At 57.9% G+C, this 22,889-nt stretch overlaps 10 protein-coding genes across 10 annotated transcripts; 5 read left to right on the top strand and 5 right to left on the bottom strand.

Annotated features, from left to right (window-relative positions):
• Positions 1-353: 353 nt before the first annotated feature.
• INS49_005357 (uncharacterized protein) lies at positions 354-1,760 on the bottom strand (the record flags this gene model as incomplete). Its single annotated transcript, XM_043166138.1, has 3 exons — positions 354-472; positions 617-1,116; positions 1,201-1,760. 3 exons carry the CDS (start codon positions 1,758-1,760, stop codon positions 354-356), a joined length of 1,179 nt encoding a protein of 392 aa, XP_043017170.1.
• A 442-nt stretch (positions 1,761-2,202) lies between these two features.
• On the top strand, positions 2,203-3,441 carry INS49_005356 (uncharacterized protein; the record flags this gene model as incomplete). Its single annotated transcript, XM_043166137.1, has 1 exon — positions 2,203-3,441. The coding sequence occupies one exon, from the start codon at positions 2,203-2,205 to the stop codon at positions 3,439-3,441; it is 1,239 nt and encodes a 412-aa protein (XP_043017169.1).
• An 88-nt stretch (positions 3,442-3,529) lies between these two features.
• Positions 3,530-3,858, bottom strand: INS49_005355 (uncharacterized protein; the record flags this gene model as incomplete). Its single annotated transcript, XM_043166136.1, has 2 exons — positions 3,530-3,573; positions 3,684-3,858. The coding sequence occupies 2 exons, from the start codon at positions 3,856-3,858 to the stop codon at positions 3,530-3,532; spliced, it is 219 nt and encodes a 72-aa protein (XP_043017168.1).
• Positions 3,859-5,501: 1,643 nt separating this feature from the next.
• On the bottom strand, positions 5,502-10,014 carry INS49_005354 (uncharacterized protein; the record flags this gene model as incomplete). Its single annotated transcript, XM_043166135.1, has 6 exons — positions 5,502-7,180; positions 7,666-7,747; positions 8,158-8,582; positions 8,637-9,139; positions 9,240-9,461; positions 9,533-10,014. The coding sequence occupies 6 exons, from the start codon at positions 10,012-10,014 to the stop codon at positions 5,502-5,504; spliced, it is 3,393 nt and encodes a 1,130-aa protein (XP_043017167.1).
• Positions 10,015-10,372: 358 nt separating this feature from the next.
• INS49_005353 (uncharacterized protein) lies at positions 10,373-11,016 on the top strand (the record flags this gene model as incomplete). The annotated part of the gene is made up of 2 exons (XM_043166134.1): positions 10,373-10,468; positions 10,540-11,016. 2 exons carry the CDS (start codon positions 10,373-10,375, stop codon positions 11,014-11,016), a joined length of 573 nt encoding a protein of 190 aa, XP_043017166.1.
• Positions 11,017-11,040: 24 nt separating this feature from the next.
• On the bottom strand, positions 11,041-12,210 carry INS49_005352 (uncharacterized protein; the record flags this gene model as incomplete). Its single annotated transcript, XM_043166133.1, has 2 exons — positions 11,041-11,155; positions 11,243-12,210. 2 exons carry the CDS (start codon positions 12,208-12,210, stop codon positions 11,041-11,043), a joined length of 1,083 nt encoding a protein of 360 aa, XP_043017165.1.
• A 1,051-nt stretch (positions 12,211-13,261) lies between these two features.
• INS49_005351 (uncharacterized protein) lies at positions 13,262-14,569 on the top strand (the record flags this gene model as incomplete). Its single annotated transcript, XM_043166132.1, has 1 exon — positions 13,262-14,569. One exon carries the CDS (start codon positions 13,262-13,264, stop codon positions 14,567-14,569), a length of 1,308 nt encoding a protein of 435 aa, XP_043017164.1.
• Positions 14,570-14,939: 370 nt separating this feature from the next.
• Positions 14,940-16,073, bottom strand: INS49_005350 (uncharacterized protein; the record flags this gene model as incomplete). Its single annotated transcript, XM_043166131.1, has 2 exons — positions 14,940-15,648; positions 15,742-16,073. The coding sequence occupies 2 exons, from the start codon at positions 16,071-16,073 to the stop codon at positions 14,940-14,942; spliced, it is 1,041 nt and encodes a 346-aa protein (XP_043017163.1).
• A 499-nt stretch (positions 16,074-16,572) lies between these two features.
• Positions 16,573-17,874, top strand: INS49_005349 (uncharacterized protein; the record flags this gene model as incomplete). The annotated part of the gene is made up of 2 exons (XM_043166130.1): positions 16,573-16,645; positions 16,703-17,874. The coding sequence occupies 2 exons, from the start codon at positions 16,573-16,575 to the stop codon at positions 17,872-17,874; spliced, it is 1,245 nt and encodes a 414-aa protein (XP_043017162.1).
• A 2,313-nt stretch (positions 17,875-20,187) lies between these two features.
• Positions 20,188-22,194, top strand: INS49_005348 (uncharacterized protein; the record flags this gene model as incomplete). Its single annotated transcript, XM_043166129.1, has 1 exon — positions 20,188-22,194. One exon carries the CDS (start codon positions 20,188-20,190, stop codon positions 22,192-22,194), a length of 2,007 nt encoding a protein of 668 aa, XP_043017161.1.
• Positions 22,195-22,889: the final 695 nt, after the last annotated feature.

Below are 22,889 nucleotides of genomic sequence, written 5' to 3'. Positions count from 1 at the left end.
CCTTGAAATTGAAGCTTCACGAGGCACGTTTCGATCCGGGCACAAAATAAAAAATTCCGAGAAATCGAAGAGTGAGACAAAGCGGATGACTACATAGGAGGATAGTATTACTTGTAGTCCAGTACAGGGATGAAGCAATAATAAGAGTGTGCAACACCGAAAGGCTGTCGGAGAACCCGAAAGGATCCGGTGGCCGCAGCGACAATAGTGCCTGCGTCCGGACTGCTGACTGATGTCAGCCTGGATGTAATCCGGGGCCTTGACTGCCTACTCACGTGGATTCTCCCGTGGCAAAACGGCATGGCCGTATGGACCGAAGCTTGGATGCGATGTGAGGCTCCCCGGGACCGGACTTAGTTTCTGAGGCTTTCGAGCACCGCATTCGCTGCCAAAATCATGTGCGCATCCTGGGCTGTGGCGGCGGTGATGATAGCAATGACGACGACTTGGCCAACAGTGGCCCCCCAGCACACTGTCATGCGTATTTAGTGGTTTTGATGCACAAAGAAATCTACAGATCGTCTCATCTAACAGCTGTTCCGCCGGGGCCAAGAGTTTTAGTGAAGTCGTATTTGTTGCTCGATATCTTACTTTAACGTTACGACTATCTTCTCACCCGATAATTCCTTTCTCTTCAGCATTTCCAGGCCATTCAGAACATCCTCAAACCCCCCATCTAGGATCTTGAGAGGGTGCGGCCTTAGCTTGCGCTCGTTGACCAGCCGCTGGATGCTTTTGTAGCACTCAATTCCCCAGACGCCCAGTTCGGGGTCATCTGGTTTCCCATAGCCATCTGTCAGCTTGATCGCCCTTCCAGTAATCGCCTGCCCCATGATGAGTTCTCTCTTGATCAGCTTGGACTTGCGGTCCGAACTCTCCTGATACGATTCCAAAGCCACGTATCGCCCTCCAGCCCGGCCCATGGACTCATCGCAGAGGGCCATCGTCCTCACCTGGGAGAACGGGTCCACAACGAATCGCAGGTTGTTTCGTGTGGCTTGTTTGATGTCGGCAGCGCACGTAGGCGAGTGGTAGTCGAAGACGGCGTCTGCCCCGTATGACCTGACAAGGTCGAAATTCTTCGGCGACGAGGTTGAGATGACTCGGTGCCCCATACTGCCCGCCGAAGCATTTCATGTCAATATTGTCATGACGACTTTCGAGAGTGGGTGTATCGGGAGAGTCAAAGAAAGCACTCACAGCTTCGCCATCTGAATCATCATGGTCCCGACCGACGTGGCACCACCCCAGATCAGGACGTCTAGCGGTTTCGCCGCAGGCTCTTCGAAAGTCCCAGGAAGCTGCAGAGACCGGAATAGAGACATGCATGCGGTCGCAATGCAGGTGCCGCTCAGACCCGCTGCCTCTTCGAAGGACATCCAGTCCGGGATTTTCCAGGAGAACACAGCAGTCGCCTTGAGATATTCCCCATAGGCCCCGGAGTCCTTGTCGTGGGGATTGTTGCCAATCACGGCGGCGAATACGCGGTCGCCCATCTTGAGCAGCCCGTTGGCGGCCACCTCGTCGCTCAGGGCCACGACCGTTCCGGCGAAGTCGCATCCGGCGTAGGTGCCAGGGCTCTGGAACCTTTGCGGCATCTTGAAGTCGCACGGATTCAGGGCGACTGCTGCGGTCTTGACGAGGACCTGCCCAGGGGCCAGCACCGGAAGTGGCAGGCCCGTGGTGATCTTGGTGGTTCCGCCTTCATGCTGGATGATGGCCGTGTGTGAGGGGGGTATCTTGGGCGCCTTGGACGACATCATGCGCATCGAGCTTGCAGCAGATGGGTGGATGGGCAGGTTGAAGCTGGCTCACCAAGCACAAGGAGACCTTCGCCTGTGTTCCTATGCTCGAACCCAAATTCCGCACTGATGTGCGCCAGAGAGTAAGCCGTCTCCAATCCGGAGTGCCCACAAAACCACGCACCGGCGCAACCCGGCCATTTTTGGTGCATTGCATATCGGAGCTGACAACGGATACCATCCCCCCTGGATCACCGTGGCGCCTCGGCTTGTCCGAAAATCCCCCCCAAGGTCCCGTGACCATGACATCTCTATATCCACATTCTCTTCGTTTGCTGGGACATTGATTCCCAGTGGTGTTGTAGCATCTGCACAGGAGCAATCTGGTGACACGTTCGTCGCTCAACGAAGGAGTTTCGTTTCTACTGTATCTCATACCTACGGCAACAGCAGCCTCAACATGCATCGTCGTTCCTTGCTATTGGCCCTCACCTGCCTCCTCACACAGGCACAATGCCTGGAAAGCGCCAATGCTGCCAACTCAGGCGACGCGTCGCAGCATCCCGTGACGGATGGCGACGGCTGCACCGTCAGCCACCTGACGACCTATGAGATGGAGAAGGACCGGAAGAAGCGCGTCTTCTTCTCCACCAGCCCTCTCGACGACCCCGAGGCGCCCAAGATGCTGCCGCTCAACTCGACCGGCGGCGAGCAGTGGGAGTTCGACGGCGTGTCCGACGACGGCCTGACCATGTTCTGCATCGGCTTCTACCGCGACCCAAACTACGCGATCCTCGGCACGGGCAACCTGCGGCTCTCGGCCGAGTTCGCCTACCCCAACGGGACGCGCTTCGTGCGGGTCGACTACCCGACCGACTCGATCGTCGAGTCGTGCCCGGGGCACACGCGCGGGACGTGGAAGACCGAGGACTACAGCTACACGTTCGAGGTGTCCAAGGACATGAGCACGGCGCGCATCACCTTTGACACGGACGACCTCAAGGGCACCGCGCTGATCCAGTCGGTCACGGGCCCGCGGTACCCGGACGGCTCCGTCTTCCCGCAGGAGAAGGCCACGACCGAGGTCGTGCCCTACTTCCGCTGGGTCGAGCCGATCCCCGTGGGCAGGGTGACCCTCGAGGCCGACATCCAGGGCGAGCCGTACCGGCTCACGGGCCTCGGCGGCCACGAGAGGCTGTGGACGGCCTTCAGCTGGTTCACGTGCCTGAGGACCTTCACGGCGCTGCGCATCATGGCCGGCCCGTACGCCCTGACGCACGTCAGCTACGGCTCGGCCGTCGACAAGACGCTGTACCGGCCGTCCGTGGCGATGTGGGAGGACGGGGAGCACGTCTTCTCGGCGACCCACGACTCCCCGTCCGACACCGAGGACTACGCGGTCCTGGAGAAGACGTACGGCGGCAAGGTGACGGGCAACCTCAAGGACAAGATGACCGGGCTGGAGCTGGTCATGGTGTCCCCAAAGAGGCGGAAGCAGTGGAGCTTCACAGTGACCGCCAAGAACGTGGGGTTCGAGTACATGTTGGGCGAGGGTGTCGGTGGAACTGGGTTCTCGGCCGAGGCGGTTGGCGGGCCGATCGGGCTGAGACAGTACCACGGCGCGGCCTTTGCCGAGGCTTTGGAGTTCCCTAAGAACTCGTACCTGTTCAAGCCAAACTACGTGCATGACGAGCTGTGAGGCTGTACAAGTACAGCGAAAGGACTCGGGCCAGACCGGAATCTTGTTCATCATACCAACCAACAAGTGGCCCGGTCTACAACTCCGTTCACGGGCTGGGATCGTTTATGGTCGGCTTCTGGTTTGACTGGCCTGTTGGTTAGTCAGATGTCTTGTTCCGGTCCTCCAGCCCGAGTTCGGTGTCCAGCTCCGTCTTCATCGCAGAATGGGCCAGGGCGGCGAAGACAAGCGAGAACATTCACGTGTAGTTGTTCTGCTCTCCAGGAGGGCTTGCGAGACTCTGATACGTCTCTTTTGGGTGAATGGTCGGTAGTAGTAGTGCACATGGGTAGCATCGCTTCCTGCCCCGGTCTCTGCTTCGAGCAGCGCGTTGCCGGTCTGCACTGGGTCATGAGCAGCGCTGTCGAGCTCCGCCATTTTCAATTGTTCGTTAGACTTCGTCACCAATTGTCAAGGGAAGGTGCCGCGTTTTAGACCACTGTACTATAATGTGACGCCACACTCTACATGATACCCCTGGTCTTATATCGTGACAGAAGGCCAGAATCAATGTGATTGTGGCTGTGACAGCCGACCAATGTTGACTGGCGCATCTTCCGAGCAACGTCATGATTTCTAGGAGAGGGGAGATTCGCAGGGCTCAAATCAGAGCGTACAGGGGTATATTTCCCTTAGTGCACCAATAATGTACACCACCTAAATTAGTATGTAAAGCATTTATTTAATTGCTAAACTATTATATTTAATCATTATACTTAACATAAATTTATAATCTTAAGATTACCTAAATAAATAAGGTATATAAATTAGCTATAAGCGTGAGAATGAAGTATGTGAATTGGGTATGTAAATTGAATATGCAAATCAGGCATGCGAATTAGCTGTGAGAGATGCGCTCTGGGTGGCTGCTAACTAAGCATTTCCCCTGCACCCTCCGATTTGAGCCCTGCGAATCTCCCCTCTCATTTCTTAAGCCCAGGGGCCTGAGAGCCGAAAGGCTTGAGGTTTGCAGATGACGGAGTGCAGGATTGGGTCTTACCGACCTGGGCAGTGGGGCCAATGTCCGACCGGCTCGGAGGCGGATCGGCAGCCCGGCAAGGCTACGGCTCGTCCGACACGTCAGCATCGGCACTCCGATGTCCTCTCTGCATATCCCGCCAAAGCTGAGTCCACACAGTCAGCCGTTCCGACCCACAAACCAATGCACTTTGACGCCGGAGTTACCCACTTGCAAGGGTGCAACGTTGCACTGCCTGGTGATTCGAGTTCAGGGTGAAGTGGCCATTTACTCACATCTGAAAGAAAGGTGGGGCCACAAAGGACTACTCCAGAGCGGCTTAGACAAGGCTGCGGTCTGTGCGCAAGGCTGAGTAAGATTCAATACCCGAGTAAGTTGAGTAGGCATTCCAGGGTTCCAGGGTGTATGAGATCTCAGGCAATATGCGAATTCTTCTTATAAAACATGCTATTTGCATTTTAAGAACTTAATCATTGCATAAACTTTTCACCTTGCCTAGTATATTTAGCCAGTAATTGCCTAGCAAAGTTTAATAATATGTAATTACATTTTAAAAACATAAAATTTAAGTAATTAAATGTAATTTCTTTATTAAATTAATTAATTTATAAAGATTAATATAATAAAATATAAGGAAGTTAAAATTAATAATAATAAAGATTATATAAGGTATTATATTTTTAAATTAATAATTATATATAAAGATATTATTTACTTTAATGGGTGTGAGTATCCGTTTTCCTTACTATAAACTTATTTGCTAAAAATATGTTTGCTAAACTTTTTCTTCTCACAGGCTTTTCAGCAGTTTAAACATCATCAAGATAAAATTAAGCCGCATTTATAGTAGTAAGTGGAATCGCAGCAACGAATCTGGGGGAAGCAACTAGGTGCAGCATTAAATTAACTTGCAAATTCGGTGGTCAGATGGGGGAGGGGGACCTGAAAGGAGGGACCTGACGCCCTGACATGGTCAAATCCAAAGTGTGTCTATTACATGTTTTGATTTGTGCAGAATATCCGTCCGCTACTTTTTTACAGATTACCTGCGGGCGCCCTGGAAAGCGTCAAGGCACTGGTATGCCGGGTCTGTCGGCGCCGTGCCGTCGCCGAAGCCGACGCACCTGCGGCAGCCGAGCAGCCCATGCGGATCGTACTTGTCCTTGATTCCCAGCAGCCTCGCGTACTTCTCCTCGCCCCAGAACTCGCGCTGCCAGTCCTCGACCCACGGGTCCGCCAGGTTCGGGTACATGCTCCCGTCGGGTGCGAGCGACGTCAGGTTCCGCGACGCCTCCTGCAGCAGCGCGGCGGTGGCCGCGCGGCCCCCGGCGTCCGCGTCCCAGGGCCACGCCACCTGCGTGCCGACGATCCAGTAGCTGTCGCGCCACGCCGCGTGCATCGCGTTCGCCTGCGCCGGGTCGCTGTCGTTGTAGCTGTACGAGGCCGGGGCCGTCTGGAAGATGTACGGCGTCAGGGATGCGTCTGACAGGGCCACGAGGGTCTCCTCGATGGACGCACGGCCGGCGGCCGACCGGTGCAGCGACTTGGGGATGACGCGCATGGAGGCAAACGTCGCCGACGCGTAGCCCGGGGAGGTCGTGGCCTCGAAATACGTGGTGTACAGGTCGTAGAAGGACCCCAGGCGGGTTATGAGTACCGTGCCGCCCTGGTCGGTCACAAACGCGGCGGCCTGCTCCATGGAGCGCCTGGCGGCGTCGACGCCCAGGAGCGGCGTCACCAGCGCCAGCGCGCCCGGCGACATGGGCCCGCCCCACCCGTCGACAGCCCACGAGGCGGTCTGGTCCGCGAGCAGGCGCAGGAAGGGCGCCGTGGCGGCCGGCGTGGCGTTGAACTGCATCAGCGCCAGCGTCAGCGGCATGGCGGGCTCGACGACAAAGGTGGCGCTCAGGACCACGCCGAAGGCCGCGGCGCCGGCCCCGCGGAGCGCCCAGAAGAGGTCCGGGTTCGTCGCGGCGTTGGCGGTGCGGAGGGCGCCGTCGGGCGTGACGAGCCGGAACTCGAGCGCGCGGTCGGCGCCCAGCCCGTACAGGGGCGTCAGCACGCCGTGGCCGCCCAGCAGCGTCCACCCGCCCGCGGCGGCGGGGGTCTCGGCCGAGCCGCCGACGAAGGTGACGTTGTGGCGGTCGGCGAAGGCGTAGACCTCGCCGAGGTTGGCGCCCGCGCCCACCGTGATGGCCCGGACGGGCGCGGCCGCGGCGCCCGAGGGGACAAAGGCGGGCTCGTAGGACATGTCTCGCAGGTTCCGCGTCCAGAGGGCCAGGGAGCCCTTGAGGCTGCTGCGTGAGCCGTAGTCGTGGCCCGAGGCCTTGACGGAGAGGCTCACGCCGGTCCGCAGGCTGAAGCCCAGCGCGGCCTGGACATCCTCGGGGCCGGCCACGGAGATGTATCTCTCAGAAACGGAACCCCGGTTGCAAGACCCGGAGACCAGGCCCGTCACTGCATCTTCGTCCGAGAGGACACACTGGTCCGTTACATTTGACGCACACTCCTCATTGTACGAGTGCATGAAACCCGAGTAAAAGTTGGTGCGATAGGAGCCGTTGAAGTAGTTGTCCTGTATGATGGCGCACTGGGCAGCGTCGGGAGTCACTGGCTGTCCTTCCAGTACTGAGAAGCAGGGGCGAGCAAAGGGCTCCGCCGCAAAGAGCCTGCCGCCCACTGAGGCGTTCAGGGAGGCCCAGTCGGACTCCAGTGGCTCCCCTTGGACAAAACGGGTGCTGGTCAGCGCGACCAGGCCTAGGGTAAATAAACCGAATTGTATGAGCATTATGTTGTCCAGAGGCCAGGTGTGTGCGCAACTCGGGACAGGGCTGTCCACCACAGTCGACGGCGAGGATGGATGAAAAACACACGGCGGAATATATGTGGAATAACTTCTAATTATATACAAGTGCTGGTAATCCCGGCCTTGTCGTAATACGATCGGCCGTTCCGATGTCCGGATTTGCACCAAAAATAACCACCCGCCAGAATGCTGACGAAGTAATCCTTCGCACTCTACCACCGACCAAGTGTCCCATCCGCTTCTCTCGTCACTTGATCAGAATACTAACCATGCGGCTGGTGTTCTCGCAGCAGATCGTACATCTCCGGCGTCAGATAACCCACGCAACGTAGTCGGTCATCATTCCTGTGGCTCCTGCTCGTCACCATAATGGCCATGGCGCATGTATGTGTGTACTCACCCAGGTCCTTCTTGATGTCTTTCCGAATGATGTAAGCCGCATTGAGAGGGATCCCGACCTCAGAGTTCTGCGCATGAATCAGCTTGAGGGGGGTCATGTTTGTTCAATTCAGCATGAGAACACGTGGATGATATCCTCATATTGTGACATCGAGAAGGGTTTGGTTTGCGTTTGTAACATCACTGGCCAAGGGCTCGCAGCCCCGTGGATCGGGAAAGGAATTCACAAAGAATCAATGCACGAAGGCAATGCTACTGTAAATCTGATCATATCCACGCCATCAGAACAAGGAGGAAAAGATGGTCATTCTATTTAATCAAACGAGCGAATGGAAGCATCGGCTACTGATGCTGACTTTTCTTCCTAGAGGGTGGGGGGCATGGCCCGGGGCCACACGCACAGCCCACCAGAACAATAGTATCTCCCCATGTATCCCACGATACATGCCAGTCCTCATTTTGCCCCGGCCCTCTTTCGCGACTTGAACAACACCTTCGCCCACAGGTCCGGCATGAGGGTCCCGTTCGGCATGAAGTTCTTCTTGGGCTTCTCCTCCCCGGGCCTGAGCTTGAAGTCGTAGTTGAGCAGCAGGTGCGTGATGGCGATCTTGATCGAGTTGTCCGCGAACCAGCGGCCGGGGCACGCCTGCGTCCCGTCGCCCCAGTTGGGCGTGTCCGACCCCAGGGTGGCGAACTTGAAGCGGTTCTCGTTCTGCGGGTTCTGCCGGGCCCTGTAGTGGCGCAGGCCGTCGAAGACCTCGGGGTCCTTCCACAGGCTGGGCGAGTAGTTGATGTGGTGCGCGTCGCAGCAGATCTTGGTGCCCGCCGGGAGCTCGGGGCCCAGGGTGAACTTTGTGGGGGCGAGGAGCTTGCGGTAGAGCACGACTGGGCGCCGCAGGGAGGGCAGCAGGTCAGAGTCTTTCAAGATCCCGGTGGCCCTTCATTGGAGAGTGATTGTGGATTGGCACTTACGATTGCTGAAGCCGTTCATACGGGCAGACTCCCTCATGACACTGTCCATCTTGCGCAGCTCGTTCAGGTGCGTCTGCGGCAGGCGGCCGCCCGAGGTCACCTCCTCAATCTCTTGGCGCAGCTCGTCCGCTAGGCCCGGATCGACCGCCAGCTCTAAAACCAGGAAGTACAGGGTCAAGGAGGAGGACGCTGTCGACTCGAGTATGAGGCTCATGTAGTCCTGCACGAGGTCGTCCATCTTGCGGCGCTCGCTCTTGCCCTTGTACCGGGACAGCAGCCACCCTGTGATCTGAGCCTTGCCCTGTTCCTGTGGGCCAAGAAGCTTCTTCTTGTCCGTGCTGGTCTCGTACTCCTTCCAGTCTGCGGTGATGACGGGGACCAGCATCCCCTTGATGGTCCGGTGGATCCATTTGAGCGGCGCGAAGAGGAACGGTTTGAGGATGGGCCGGACGATGGGAGGGAGGAGGCTGAGGACTATCGTGGGATAAGCCATCATCATAGGCCTATCGATGGTCAGCAATCATGTTAGAGCCTCCCAGCCGGGGAATATGAGAGAAAAAGAGAAAAAAAAAGGAACGTGTCAGCCCGTGTGAGGGTACGCACATGCGGTCAACGGCGCGGATCCATTTCTGATCGGTGCCCAGGTCCCGCCCGACAAAGGCGCTGGCGTTGATGGAGGCGATCAAGTCCTGCATGGTTGCGTAGAGCGTCATCGGCTTCCACTCCGGGCACGACCCGATCGTCATGTCGCAGGCCGCGGCACAGTCCTGCTGTCTCCACTGCACAAGGGATGGGATGGCCCGTGTCAGCTCCGAGCCGATCGTCCTGCCAGCCGTGACTTGTCAGTTCGTGTTCGTCTCGAGTCGTTCATTGTTCTCAGTCGGATGATAACATACTTGCCCAGGTCTGGTGTCTGCACGCCAGCGCCGGTCCATGGCGCGTAGAACACCTCGCGGAAAAAAGCAAAAGCCGAGGCCTGCGTCACCGGGAGCCTCTTGATCTCATCGAAGGCGATGGAAGGGAAGATGACGTATTCGACACCAAAGGCGGTGAGCAGGAACGGCGAGTCGGGGTGCTTCTTGGCCGTGTCCTCCATCACCTGCCTGAAGTCGTAGGTGAGGCCAGGCCCGGACCGTCTCGACTTGACCGCGCGGGGAAGGTTCAGCCTCTGGAGCGCCGTCCGGCCTCGGACAAGTGAGACGACGAGCAGCAGGAGAGAGACGACGGCGGTGACAAAGACTGTCCTGGCCAGAGGAGACGCTTCCCTCCAGAGCTGGGCCGCCATCAGCTTCGTCAGCTGCCAGCGCGTCAGCCTCAGCGGCGCGAACGTCTGCCGTACCACATGATAATGCTCGAGGAATTCAGTCACCGACAACATATTTGCTGATAATTCTGATATTGTCTGAAACCACGAAAGTCAGACACAAGATGATCGATTATATCTTGAGGTAGGGGCTTCCTGTCAAAGCCACTGTATTGTATTGCTCTCACTTCTACTCATTGCAGTTATGAGGAGAATTGGACGTGCGTCAGATTTGGGTACTCGGCGGCCCGACTCCGAGGAACACACCGGAGATCCGGACTGGTGCACCACCCGACCCATGCACAACTTGGCTGGAAGTCATGGCCGAAGAGGGAAAAAAGAAAAAGAAAAAAGGATAAGGATATAGACATTTGGATACCGAGTTGCAGATATTGAGACGGTAGGCGTTTAGGCAAATGACAAGAGACACGAGATGGCTGCTCCGGAAGATACCAACATCCTGAACATGACGGGTATATGGTCACTGAACAGTGCGGAATCGGATGATTTGGACGCTACCTTCGCCGTGGTAAGTACCTACTTGACGAGGAGACCAGCCGTGGAGCTCACCTGTGCTGATGATGCTTGTTGACCTGCTAGCAAGGCATCCCCTGGATCATCAGAAAGGTCATCGCGTACGCCAGACTCGAGATCGAAATGAAGCAGCAGGTCTCGGATGAGCCCGACACGAAGTCTGCCACCATCATCAACGTCAAGCAGACAGTCAGGCCCGGGGGCTTCGACACGGCGAATCGCTACATCCTCGATGGACAGACGCGCCACGACACCGTTCCCATCTTTGGCGCCATGTCGATGAAGGCGAGTTATGTCTCCAGGGCGGAGGTGAGCGAGGAAGCGACGCTGGGTCGGGAGATAGAAGATCCTGTCGGAGGTGACGGACGTGTTGCCATCGAAGAGAGGTCGGGTGGGGTGAACACTGGATGGCAAACCGTGGCGACGTGGGGGTTTGAGGAGGTGAATGGAGAACGACGATTCTGCAAGTATTGTATCACGACTAAGGGAGACCAAAAGGCTGAGGCACGGTTGGTTTACGACTACAGAGCTCTGTCTGCCTGAGCCAACAACATGAAAGATAGCTGCTCAATCCACCCTCCCCAAAATTTGTCCGACTCTGGGGTCCTCCTTCGCGATGACGGCCAAGACCTCTGTCCACGTTTGCTCCATGAGAGCCTCGTCCTTGGCCAAATCACCCAGCCTCAAAAGAGAGATGTCCGTGTCAGTGCAAACGGTCACCGCGTACACGTGGAGGGGAGCGAGATATGGGTGTCGGGGTGGAACTTACGGATACAGGATGTCATGATGCCAGAACCGTCCGTGGCTCTCGGGGCCCAGGGCGGTCGCACTGACGAGGGACCGCGAGCCCTCCTCAGCAGTGCGAGCAAACAGGCCGTAGAATATGGGCATGCCGACCCTCTTGGCAAGCCAGCCGTAGTTGCGGCCCAGATCGGTCCTGCACAGGGCCGGACAGACGGCGTTGACTATGACCTGCGGCCGCTGAGGGCTCGAGTCCGGGCCCGTGTCACCAGCCGACGCCCGGGCGACAGCCAGCATGACGGCCATACCAATCAGCTTGACTGTGGCGTAGCTCCTGTTGTCGACCCACCCGTCCTCCTTGTTCGCCGCCCGGAGGAGGCTCTGGTCCTCGCCAAGCCACTCCCTCTGCACCATGTCGTGGCCGTTGCTGTTGACAAAGGTCAGGTGCGGCGGCGTCGCGCCCGCAGGCCTCGCCGCGGCGGTCGCCCGGAGGAGGGGCAGCAGCAGCACGGCCATGAGCGCCGTCGACAGCACGTTGACCTGCACCGCCATCTCCCAGCCCGCAGCAGACGTCGTGTAGGCGGGCCGGCCCAGGCCCGCGTTGAGCAGGGCGACGTCGAGGGTGCGCGTCGTCTCCCCCAGGGCGTGGCAAAACGCCCGCACCGAGGCAAAGTCGGAGAGGTCGACGGCGAGCACCGCGATCCTGTCGGCCGCGCAGCCCGTCTGCTCGACGATGCGGCGCCTGGCGTCCTCGCCCTTGTCGGCGGTGCGCACGGCGAGGATCAGCCGCTCGGCGCCCAGCGCGGCGTACTTGACGGCGGCCTGGTAGCCCAGCCCCGTGTTCGCGCCCGTCACGAGGACCACCTTGCCCGCGAAGGAGACGGCTGGGTCCGAGGGCGGATGGGCCTTGGACCAGCGGCGCTTGGCGAACGCGCCCACTCCCGGGGGAGGGCCCCCGGGTGACTCACGCGCTTCGATAGTGTCTGGTTCAGGCATTGGGAATGTGGGAGGGAAAGAAAAAGGAGGGGAGGGGGGGCCCTTTGGTGAGGGCCTGCTGCGTTGAACTGATGGTTGGGCTGCTCAAGTGCTTGGTTCAGGGGATGAAAGGAGAGGTGCTCAGTGCTGACGGTGTCTCACCCACCGATGTAAACGGCACCTGTTGCACACACAAGGTTTGGGTTACCACGTAACCCTGCCGATCCTTCCCTTCTGTGAACTACCGATCGCGAATAGTCTCCTTTTGATACGAGTAATCAACAAGCACCCACTACACCAACCTAGCGGACCCTTATGCTTACGAAGGAGCCGGCCGGCCCCGAGCTTGTGGTGTTGCGAATGAGACCTGACTGCAAGCGATGATGGGATGTTGAGGCAGAGCGCCAGGCAGCAGTCGGTAGAAATGAGCATCCTCTCAGTTGGTTGTTTCAGCCGTGCTGTCATATTATTGTTTATATAGGTACTTTATAGGCGTACTTTTGCCACACTAAAACACCCCCTTGTTGAAGTTTGTTTTTCCAACACCAACTTGCAATATCGCTTGACCAACCACGAGCCAACCATTTGCCGCCATGGCTGTATTTGGGTTAAATGTTGCATTTATACCGACTGTGCTTCATCCTTCCAAGGATCTGAGTTCGGCTGGGTTGAATCTCGATTTGGTCGACTACCATGTTTCAAGTACACTGCCTCCCTGTGTACTAAGCACCCACGGCGGGATGCACGGGACGCCGAACGGGACGCCGAACGGGACGCCGAACGAAATCCTTGCGGCTCCGCCGTTCTGAACCACCCGGCGAGAGGCACCGGAAGTCCGAAGACGAGTGCCGCGTAACTGTGCTTTGTATGCACGCGCGGCTCTGAGTTGGGGGCTCTGGTCTACTTCGGCCTGCCCGTCGTGCGCCGTGAGTAGCGTAAGCAGCATACCCAGTGCATTCCTGGGCAGTAGAATATACCAACTAAAAAAAATTACCTGTGGTGGTTGGGTAACTGGCAGCATTGGAAACCATACCGTACAGTTAGTCCAGCAGGCCGGTTTACAGCAGCCAGGATGCATCATTTCTTCAAGGGCCAGTTTTTCGACTTCGAGATCGTCCGCATCCTGGGCACCGCCGTGTATGGCGGCTCTGACGTTGCCGAGGTCCTCGAGGCCGTGGGGCAGATCAGGGACGGCGACCCGGACTCCTGGGGCCGCGCGTGGGCGGCCCAGGCCCAGCAGGCGCTCGAGCTCGCCGAGGAGGCCCGCAGGAGCGGCGACCGCGTGGCCGCCCGCAACGCCTACCTGCGGGGCTCCAACTACACGCGGGCGAGCGGCTACATGCTGCTCGCCGGCGACAAGAGGAAGGCCGCCGTCACCGAGGAGGTCCAGGCCATCTTCCGCAAGGCGGCGGCCCTGTTCGCGCACCCCGTGCACTTTGTCGACATCCCCTACGAGGACGGCACCACCCTCCCGGGCCACCTGTACCTCCCTGCCGCCCAGCACCGGCTGCCCGGGGGCGGCAAGATCCCCATCCTCATCAGCGGCGGCGGCGCCGACGCCCTCCAGGAGGAGCTCTTCTACATGCACCCCTCGGCCGGCCCGGAGCTGGGCTACGCGGTGCTCACCTTCGAGGGGCCCGGCCAGGGCGTCAAGCTCTGGCGCGACCGGACCACCATGCGCCCGGACTGGGAGGCCGTGGCGGGCCGCGTCCTCGACTTCGTCACGGACCTTGCGGGCGCGCGCCCGGAGCTGGGGCTCGACGCCTCGCGCGTCGCCGTGGCGGGCGCGTCGCTGGGCGGGTACTTTGCCCTGCGCGCGGCCGCGGACCCGCGCGTCAAGGCGTGCGTCTCGCTCGACCCGCTGTACAGCTTCTGGGACTTCGCGACCGCCCACGCGTCCCCGGCGATGCTGGGCGCCTGGGAGCGCGGCTGGGTCGGCGACGGGCTCATCAGCGCGGCCGTCGGCGTCATGATGAGGCTGTCGTTCCAGATGCGCTGGGAGCTCATGACCGCGGGCGCCTTCTTCGGGCAGGGCTCGCCCGCGCTCATCATGAAGGAGATGCAGAAGTACACGCTGGGCGGCGGCTACCTGGGCCGCGTCAGGTGCCCCGTCCTGGTCTCGGGGGCGTCCGAGTCGCTCTACCTCGAGCCCCACCACCACACCATGCGGGTGTACCAGGAGCTGGTCGACTTGCCTGGGGGGAAGGACAAGGTGGAGTTGTGGATGACGACAACGCCTAGCAAAGGGTCGCTGCAGGCCAAGATGGGGGCGCTGAGACTGGCGAACCAGCGGACGTTCAAATTTCTGGATGAGAAGCTGGGGATCACGCGGTCACCACTCCTGGAAGGCCATAGTGCAGAGGCAAACGGGAGCAAGTAGTATTGTGTATTTTTATGCTACGAGCAATAGAATTCGCAACAACACGCGTTGGTCTATAAGCTTCCCAGTGACTCGACTTGCAATTTCGCCGCCAAGGGTTGGATTCGTACTCGTGTGGACCCGGATTGTGAAGTTGCACCGCTTAAAACTTGAAGCGCAGCCTGTGTCTATTTGAAATCTCCAAGACGTCTCGGTGACACAAGACATTGAGGCTCTGGCTCAGTGTTATGGGATACATTTGGTATAGCTGCACCTGTGCACTGCCGAAGCTAGAGAGACATACTTGGGTAGGTACAGTCGAGGCCGGGAATGACGTTCTTATTTATTCATTTCACTACGATTAAAAACACGGGGACGTCCCGAACATTCCCTAAGCCTTCTCCAGCTCAAAGATCACCGACAGGGACGGAGGCTGGATCAAGTGTTTCTGCACGCATCTCCAGCCGCCCTCGGCAAAGACCCCTTCCCATTCGTCCATGGTCGGCACGTAGTCCCCCATCATGGCGTGCGCGACCTCGAAGCCCAGCGTGAAGATGGGCACGTCCTCCTCGCCGATGGCATACTTGGACTCGCGGGGGCTCGTGTTGAGCAGGACGCGCGTCGTGTCCCCGAGGAAGAAGCGCCGCACCGAGGGAAAGGCCTCGCGCAGCTTGCGCAGGATGGCGATGCAGTTCTCGCGCGGCCAGAAGTCGTGGCCCATCAGGAAGGAGGTGAGCAGGTCGACGTGGGCGAATTCCGGGCGCGGGGCGATGGTGCGCACGTCGCCCTCGGTGAAGGAGAGCCGCGACCCGAGCCCGCGCCTCCCGGCCTCGGACGCGGCGTCGTTGACGGCGGGGCGGGCGATGTCGACGCCGATGCCCGTGGTGCCCGGGTGCCGCTCCATCAGCTGCATCAGGCGCTCCCCGCTGCCGCAGCCCAGGTCGGCCACGGCGCGGAACTTGTACCCGAGCGCGTCGACGGCCGGGAGGAACACGGGGTCGAAGAACTGGGCGTTGGCCTCGGCACAGGCATACGAGATGGCCACGGGGTCGCGGGAGTAGTAAGTCCCCGTGCGGTTCTTGTTGGGGAGGGCATATTGCCTAGATTGCAGAGAGCGCTCGTGTGTTAGAAGAAATGGCCTCGGAGCAGAGAGGGGTGAGTGCAGAAGGGATGTCTTGTGCGGAGAAGCGTACATGCGGGAGAAGAGCCCTCCCGACCCGAGAGCCAGCCAGTGGAAGAGCGACTTCATCTTGTATGCCTCGTCCAGCAGTTGGCCTGCAGTGACGGTGCCGGCATCACGGTCTCTCTCGACAACGTCCGCGACGGCGAGGGCGCTGACCACGCCCTCCAGCGAGTCCGCGTCCAGATCGTGCTTTACGGCAAAGTTGTGCACGTGGACGGCTGCTTGGTTTGATATTGCGTCAAGAAGGCCGACCTCCCAGGCTGCACCGATGGCTGCCGCGGCGATGGCCGAGTTAAAGATTTTGGCGACGGCACGCTCCGAGTTGATGGTGGGTGCAATCATGATGAAGCTTCTTCCCTCAAAACGACTAGAGACAAGGTATCGGGGGGGGGGGTTGGTACAAATGAAGAATGATGTGGAATGTATTCAGCCAGAGTAGAGGCCGTGAGCCCTGGAGGACAAACTCAAAGAATCGATGATATATACTTACTACGTAGCCGCAACTGCTTGTAATCATGGGCACGTTGGTCACCAGCTTGATTACTCCCCAGGTAAATCGCGGGAAGAATGATGATGGCTCCGGCTTGACGTTTCCAAGGTTGTTTTGGCCACACCGGCCCCCTTGGCCGTGGTCACTTACCTTGCAGGTCCATCATTCTGCTGTGTCGGCTTTCCGACAAGATTAAGCCTCGGGGGTTCCGAGAATTGAAAAGGCGACCCAGCCAGCCAGTCACTCGCGCCAGGCTCCTGTGGGAATATAGTCCATGAACCAAAGCGAGAACCCGCGCATGAGGGTCCCAGATTGTCCTGGAGGCTCGCCGGCAGCATCACGCACGACACCATGGCGCCCTTTCCGCCCCCTCCTGTCAGTACGATTGAGTGGACAAACACGGACAATCTCAAGTTCCACGAAGGTATGTAACGCCCAACTGTCACTTGGCCAATCCCCATTTCCTGACGCGACTCCGCAGCCATTGGACACATAGAATCGACATACTCCAGGGCTACCGGCAAATGGACGCCCCTCAAGTTTGTCAAGGACCCCTACCTTCGCATGCATGGCATGGCGCCCGCGCTCAACTACGGGCAACAGTGCCTTGAGGGGCTCAAGGCCTTCCGCACCCCCAGCGGCGTCGCCGTCTTCCGGCCGGAGCGCAACGCCCAGCGCTTCCAGCACTCGGCCGAGGTGCTCTCGATGCCGCCCGTGCCCACGGAGCTCTTCGTGGCGGCGTGCCGGGCCGCCGTCGCGCTCAACGCGGCCTACGCCCCGCCGCACGACTCGGGCGGCGCCCTCTACGTGCGGCCCCTCCTGCTGGGCACCGGCGCCCTGCTCCCGCCCTCGCCCGCCGAGGACTACGCCTTCCTCGTGTTCGTGGCGCCGACGCCCGCGGGCGTCCACGACGCGCCGCTCCCGGCGCGGGCGCTGGTCCTGGACGAGTTTGACCGCGCGGCGCCGCGCGGGACGGGCCACGCAAAGGTCGGCGGCAACTACGCGCCCGTGCTGCGCTTCAGCGGCGCCGCCCGCGCGTCCGGCTTCGGCATCACGCTGCACCTGGACAGCGCGCGCCACGAGGAGGTGGACGAGTTCAGCACGTGCGGGTTCATCGGGGTGCGCACCCGGTCTCCCCCCGGCGGCGGCCCCCCCGGGTCCGGGGGCGTGACGCTCGTGGTGCCGGACTCGCCCTGCGTCATCGACAGCGTCACGAGCGACAGCGTGCAGCAGATCGCGCGGGACGCCTGCGGCTGGGGGGTCGAGAGGCGGCGCATCGCGTACACGGAGCTCCCCGAGTTCAGCGAGGTGCTGGGTGCCGGGACCGGGGTGGCGCTATGTCCCATCCGCTCCATCACGAGGCGGACCAGCGGTGCAAAGGGGCTCTGCAATGGATCGGCCAATGGATTGGCCAATGGGCTGTATTCGGGACCAAGTGTTCAGAAGCTGCCTGCCGGGCCACGAGTCGTGTCCGATGCCGACTCTGAGACCGTGACGTACCTAGACGATGAGCAGGAGAGCGGCGGCCCAGTATTTCTCGAGCTGCTGAAGCGGCTGAAGGACATCCAGCTGGGTAAGGCGAAGGACGAGTTTGGTTGGCTGTCTTTGGTTCGAGCCGAAGATGGGGCCATCGATGGCGGGAACGAGGAGTAATGGGAGCGACGACTCTGACCGCTCGTGTAACTCACTGTGCGTTGCAGCCTCGGGCCCCTGCAAACCGCTATGGGCACGAACTAGGCTGGAAGTCTGATTTTTGCCCATATTATTGGGATCGCTCCCATTTGCACCTAGATGGATAAACCAACTTTGGTCTTGCTTATGTCATTGGAATACTTCTTCATAGAACTCAATTTGCAACGTATATTAGATTAATTTTGAATGATCTAAAAAATATTCAGCTTTTTGGTGATGAATGTAGCGGAAAATGAAGTTTACAGCCTGGTTTGTGCCTGTGGTGGTTTACCAAGGGTGGCCCAAGACCACAACACACAGCATATGTTTAACCACAGGGCATTACTACATTACACAACATCACTAGCCAGCAAACTAAAAATCCATTATTATTTTAATTTTTCTAAATTTTTTACTTATTTTTCTCTTTAAGACATTACACAATTTATCAACTTTCTCTTACTTTAAATATCCCTGTAAACTTAACTTACACCATTATTTACACCACCTTCTTACAAAAAAAAGCTCCACCTGTTCACTTTGAGACACAACCTCACCATGCTCAACTATTGTAATCATGAGAACTGCGTTTGGACTTGATCTGCATACCCGATGATGGCAGACCTATTGGATTCAGCCCCTGCGTCAGTTGCAATCAACTTGAAGAGAGCAGAGTGGTGTACTGCATGTCATCTTGCCACACCATGTACGGAATTCCGTCTTACTGTGATATAGAGCGGGGAAAAACTGCATTAATAAAAGGACGCATCACCAACCTGCATCAAATGGTTCAAACTATTAACCCGTTTATGCAAGAAGGATTGTATTAACTGAAAGGAGGATTCAAAATCACTGACCCTTCAGTAGATCAGATAATGTCACGGCTGCAGTTGACAAGCCATCTAACTTCACCATGTTCCCAAGAGGGTGCAAGATTCCCAGTCTACCGGACTTGAGTCTCATGGCTTATATTAGTAATTCGGTGACCCGGTACACACACGGGTCCCCCACACCAGTGGAGGTCGTCACACATAAGGTCTGATGGGCCAATGATAAATTGGGATTCCGAACATCTTCCCCAGGTCCGTGCAACTCTGCTGCCTTTAAACAGCGTTACAGTGCAGTCAGCCTCACAGCGCAGTCAGCCTCACTGGTAAGCTGATCAACCACTCCTTTCATGTAGTCTACACCAATAGCCTGTGAGTCTGGGACCCAACTGGCCTCAGTGCGCTCGGAGGGCTCGGGTAATAACGAAATTGATGGTTGCCTAAAGCGGCGGCCACCCCTGAACCTTCTTTGTGCCCCTTGCATTAATTTTCGTTTACAGTCATGTTGATTCGGTGCCTCGCAACCCACATGGCTCGGGCTTTGATGGGAATTAAGAAAAAAGCAAGATGCTTAGAATATGTGGACGAAACAAGCTGCTTAGGAAAAATTAAGCTGCTTAGTCGGCAATGGGATTGCCGGGGGAAGGAAGCTTAGTTCCGGAGGAAGGAAGCTTAGTCGCGGAGGAAGGAATCTTAGTCGCGGGGTAAGTAAGCTGAGACACCAGAAAAAAATCCGAGAATCCTTTCACGCATGTCAGACCATGCTGTCATCAGCTTGCGGCACGGCTTGGCAAATCAGGGGAGCAGTGCGATGAATGTTGCGGCGTGGCAGGATCACGGAATGGCGGCACAGCATATTTCGGGATGGCGACATTGCCATAGCACCGGTATAGGACCTGAACCAACCGACCCACCGGCGGTGGGAGCAATTGAAAGCGTCAGGTAGAATTCACGCTGGCATTATATGTTCTACTCTACTCTCCTATACAAAGCTTGGTGTGGCATATGAATTGGATCATCCACCTGAAAACCTGGACGCACAAGGTCGGATGAACGTGTTACATGGCCGCAGTAGTGGTTTCCTTATGATGTGCTGAAATATAGAGGCGTATTACCAAATTTGGCTGGAGCGGCCCTGTTAGGAGGTAAGTGTATTGGGTGGTCCAAGATTTTCTCTCGAATATCCGTTTTATTCTTTCAAAATATCCGTTTCCCTAATAAACCATCAGCCGCAGGCAAATTTACTCTGCCCGCAGCGGCTTGCCACCACCAAAGACTGCAATAATTGGAACGGACGGAGCCTGTGTTAATCAAGGGTATGAAAGACCGCGACTCACACCCCTACGCAATCATGCTCTAGCAGCAATACAATAGCAAGTTGGCAACTGCAAGAGACGGATTTGAGCGGTGTGCTGTGGTATCTCTGCTGTGGTATGTGTTGCAGCACCCAGGGAGCCCCAAAGCCGTCATGTCCGCAGATGAAGAAAACGTCTTCAGCATGGTCCAGTCGCGCCGGTTCGCCTGCGACCGTTGCCACAGACAGAAACTGAGGTGTGAAAGGAGCCCTTTCGTTGCAAAGGGCAACATCATCATCTCCTTTGGAGCCTGCAGCCGCTGTGTCAAGGCGGGAGTGCCTTGCCATATCACGACACAGCAGCCAGGCTCACCTACTTCTGATACTATCAACAACACCACCAACAACATCAACGTGGACACTACCACCACCCCCAGCACCACCACCGTTGCGAGGAAGAGAAAGACTCCTCCGACGGAGATACGGGGCGACGCAGCCACGGAGTCATCGTCTGCGTCGTCCTCTGGGAACTCTGCTGTTTCCATCTCTGCACCACCTTTCATGCAACTGACAAGCATTGACGAGTTTGACATGGGGGACATTTCAGCCACTTTTGACGGGAGCTTGTTCGACACCGATACTGTATCCTTTCATGATCACAGCCACTTCGAATTGGGTCTGGACAAGTTCCAAGGGGCAATGGCAGCCGGGAGCACCTCAACACCGTCTGGATCGCTGGCACCGGTTGCTCCTAGTGAAGCTCCATCGCCCCCTGACCATCGCCCGCCGGAGCTCGACAGGCAAAGGACCAACATGGGTGTCGAACATGACAAGTTGATTGGCTTTGTGGACCCAGCCTACTTTGAGGGTTCGGAAGCACATCATGGCGAGAGCAGCAACAACAAAAGCAACTCTCATCCCTGCCAAAGCCAAGACACCGTGGTCACGGTAGAACCGCCCGACGCCGATCACGTGGGCTCCCCAGACGAGATCCGCAGAAGACGATTGTTGGAACTTCACTCGCTCCTCTTGAGCGAGCTCCACTGCATCACCGACGCCGACCTGGCCCAGGCCTTCTTCTCGGATGAGAGCACCAGTCTCCCGACGGGCAACGCGAACGTCTCCGAGACAAACATCGTCCGCCGGGTGCTCTCGGCCTCGGAGCGTCTGATCGACCTGCTCAATGGCTTCTGCTGCCCACCTGCCCCCGCCCAGCAGGACCAGGCTGAGCATCGCCGTCAGTCGTCCCCGGCCAGCGCCATCACCACCACCACCAGTAGCCGCGACACGACCATTTTTGGGACCGTGCAAGATACATACCCTTCCACCAGCCCTCCTTCGATGCCATCCTCGCCCGTCGAACTCCCCATGGCAATATCCTTCCTCTGCTGCTACGTCAGCCTCCTGTCGGTGTACCGCGCCGTCTTCACGAATATCTATGACACCCTGCGGTCCGCTTTGTCTGACGCCACCAACAAAAAGCCCACCGCGGCCTCCGTGCCTCCTTTTCCCCAAGCATCTCGCAATGCGCACCCCCGCCTATCCCACCAGCAGGCAGGCTGCAGCATCGAGGCCCCCTCAGCACCCAAGGCCAGGCGTCTTTCCGTCTTGGTCGGAGGTTCGGGGGATGGGCTGGCCAGACGGGCAGATCGGGGCCACGTGGGAGATGGGGGAACCCGTTGCAGTGGCGTGCTGACGCGACTCGACCCGCCGTACATCACACGGCAGCGCGCTCTGGGGATCCGCATCCAGCTCGAGGTCATGGCGCACATGCTCGACCAGATAGAGGACGCGTGGACGGGCATGCTGGGCAGCGAGGACGCCCACCACCGCCAGCCGCAGCCGGACCCGGTGCACGACACGGCGGCGGCGGCGGCGGAGCTGTGCAGCCCCTACCACCGCCGTCATCAGTACCACAACCACCCCCACCACCACGACCGCCACAGCCAGTACCACCATGTCCAGCAGCACCTTCACGACCAAGAAATGGATCAGAGTCCGCTGGACAGCGAGCGGTCCGGCCTTCACCCGGTTGGGACAGCCACCATGCAGCTCCTGCAGAGCATGTTGGCTCACGAGGGGTACAGCTCCGCCGAGGGTGATCACAGGATGGGCCTGGGCAGCCTGATGGAGATCGTCGAGAGCATTCGCAAGCTGTTGAGAAGCACTCGGTTCACATAGACCTAAACTGGGACAAAGATGTAATTTTTTATATATATTTTATCTGTTTCATTACTCGCATGGAGCCTTTCGGCTTTGCCGAGGGCTATCTAGCCAAAAGCATCTCTTCCTGCAAAAGTAACGCTTTCCTTACAACAGCCAGTCCCCCTAGCCTAGAAGTATTCCGCATCCCGAAGCTACTGAAGCAGTGGCTGCGGCGCCCAGCACCCCACACCCTTCGCTTCGGGCCGAGAAGTCTAGACGTAAATAGACCCAGACAGCCCCCATCGTCAGAAAGTCATAGCTCATGCACTCTTTTCTATCTAAACAGACGTATTATAATACAGTGACTTTGTTTTCCTCACGTCTCGGGCGCGTAGGCGCCTAGAACTGCGACTTGCCCACTCGCCGTTTTACTACCGTATCCTTAAAAAGCCACGAATATAACGGTACTATCTAGTTACTCTGTAAAAGTCGTTGGAAGACTTGTACAAACAGCAATTTCCCAAGTTGGCTTGCTTGAAGAAACTCTAATAGCGCCTTTTTCCCAACCTTTGTGTAAAAGAGCGATTGTGTTAAAAGGCTGGACCTTCTCACGCAAACACTCTGACTTAAGTTTCCGGTAAAGAGTGCAATGCATAATGATATGCATAGAGGTCTGTTAAGCACCGCTCCCACAAGAGCACAGCGACGTACCAGACTTGCTAATCAGATAC

Source organism: Diaporthe citri (assembly GCF_014595645.1).
Source record: "Diaporthe citri strain NFHF-8-4 chromosome Unknown scaffold_17, whole genome shotgun sequence".
Lineage (NCBI taxonomy): Eukaryota > Fungi > Ascomycota > Sordariomycetes > Diaporthales > Diaporthaceae > Diaporthe > Diaporthe citri.
This window is presented reverse-complemented; position numbering and strand designations above follow the sequence as displayed.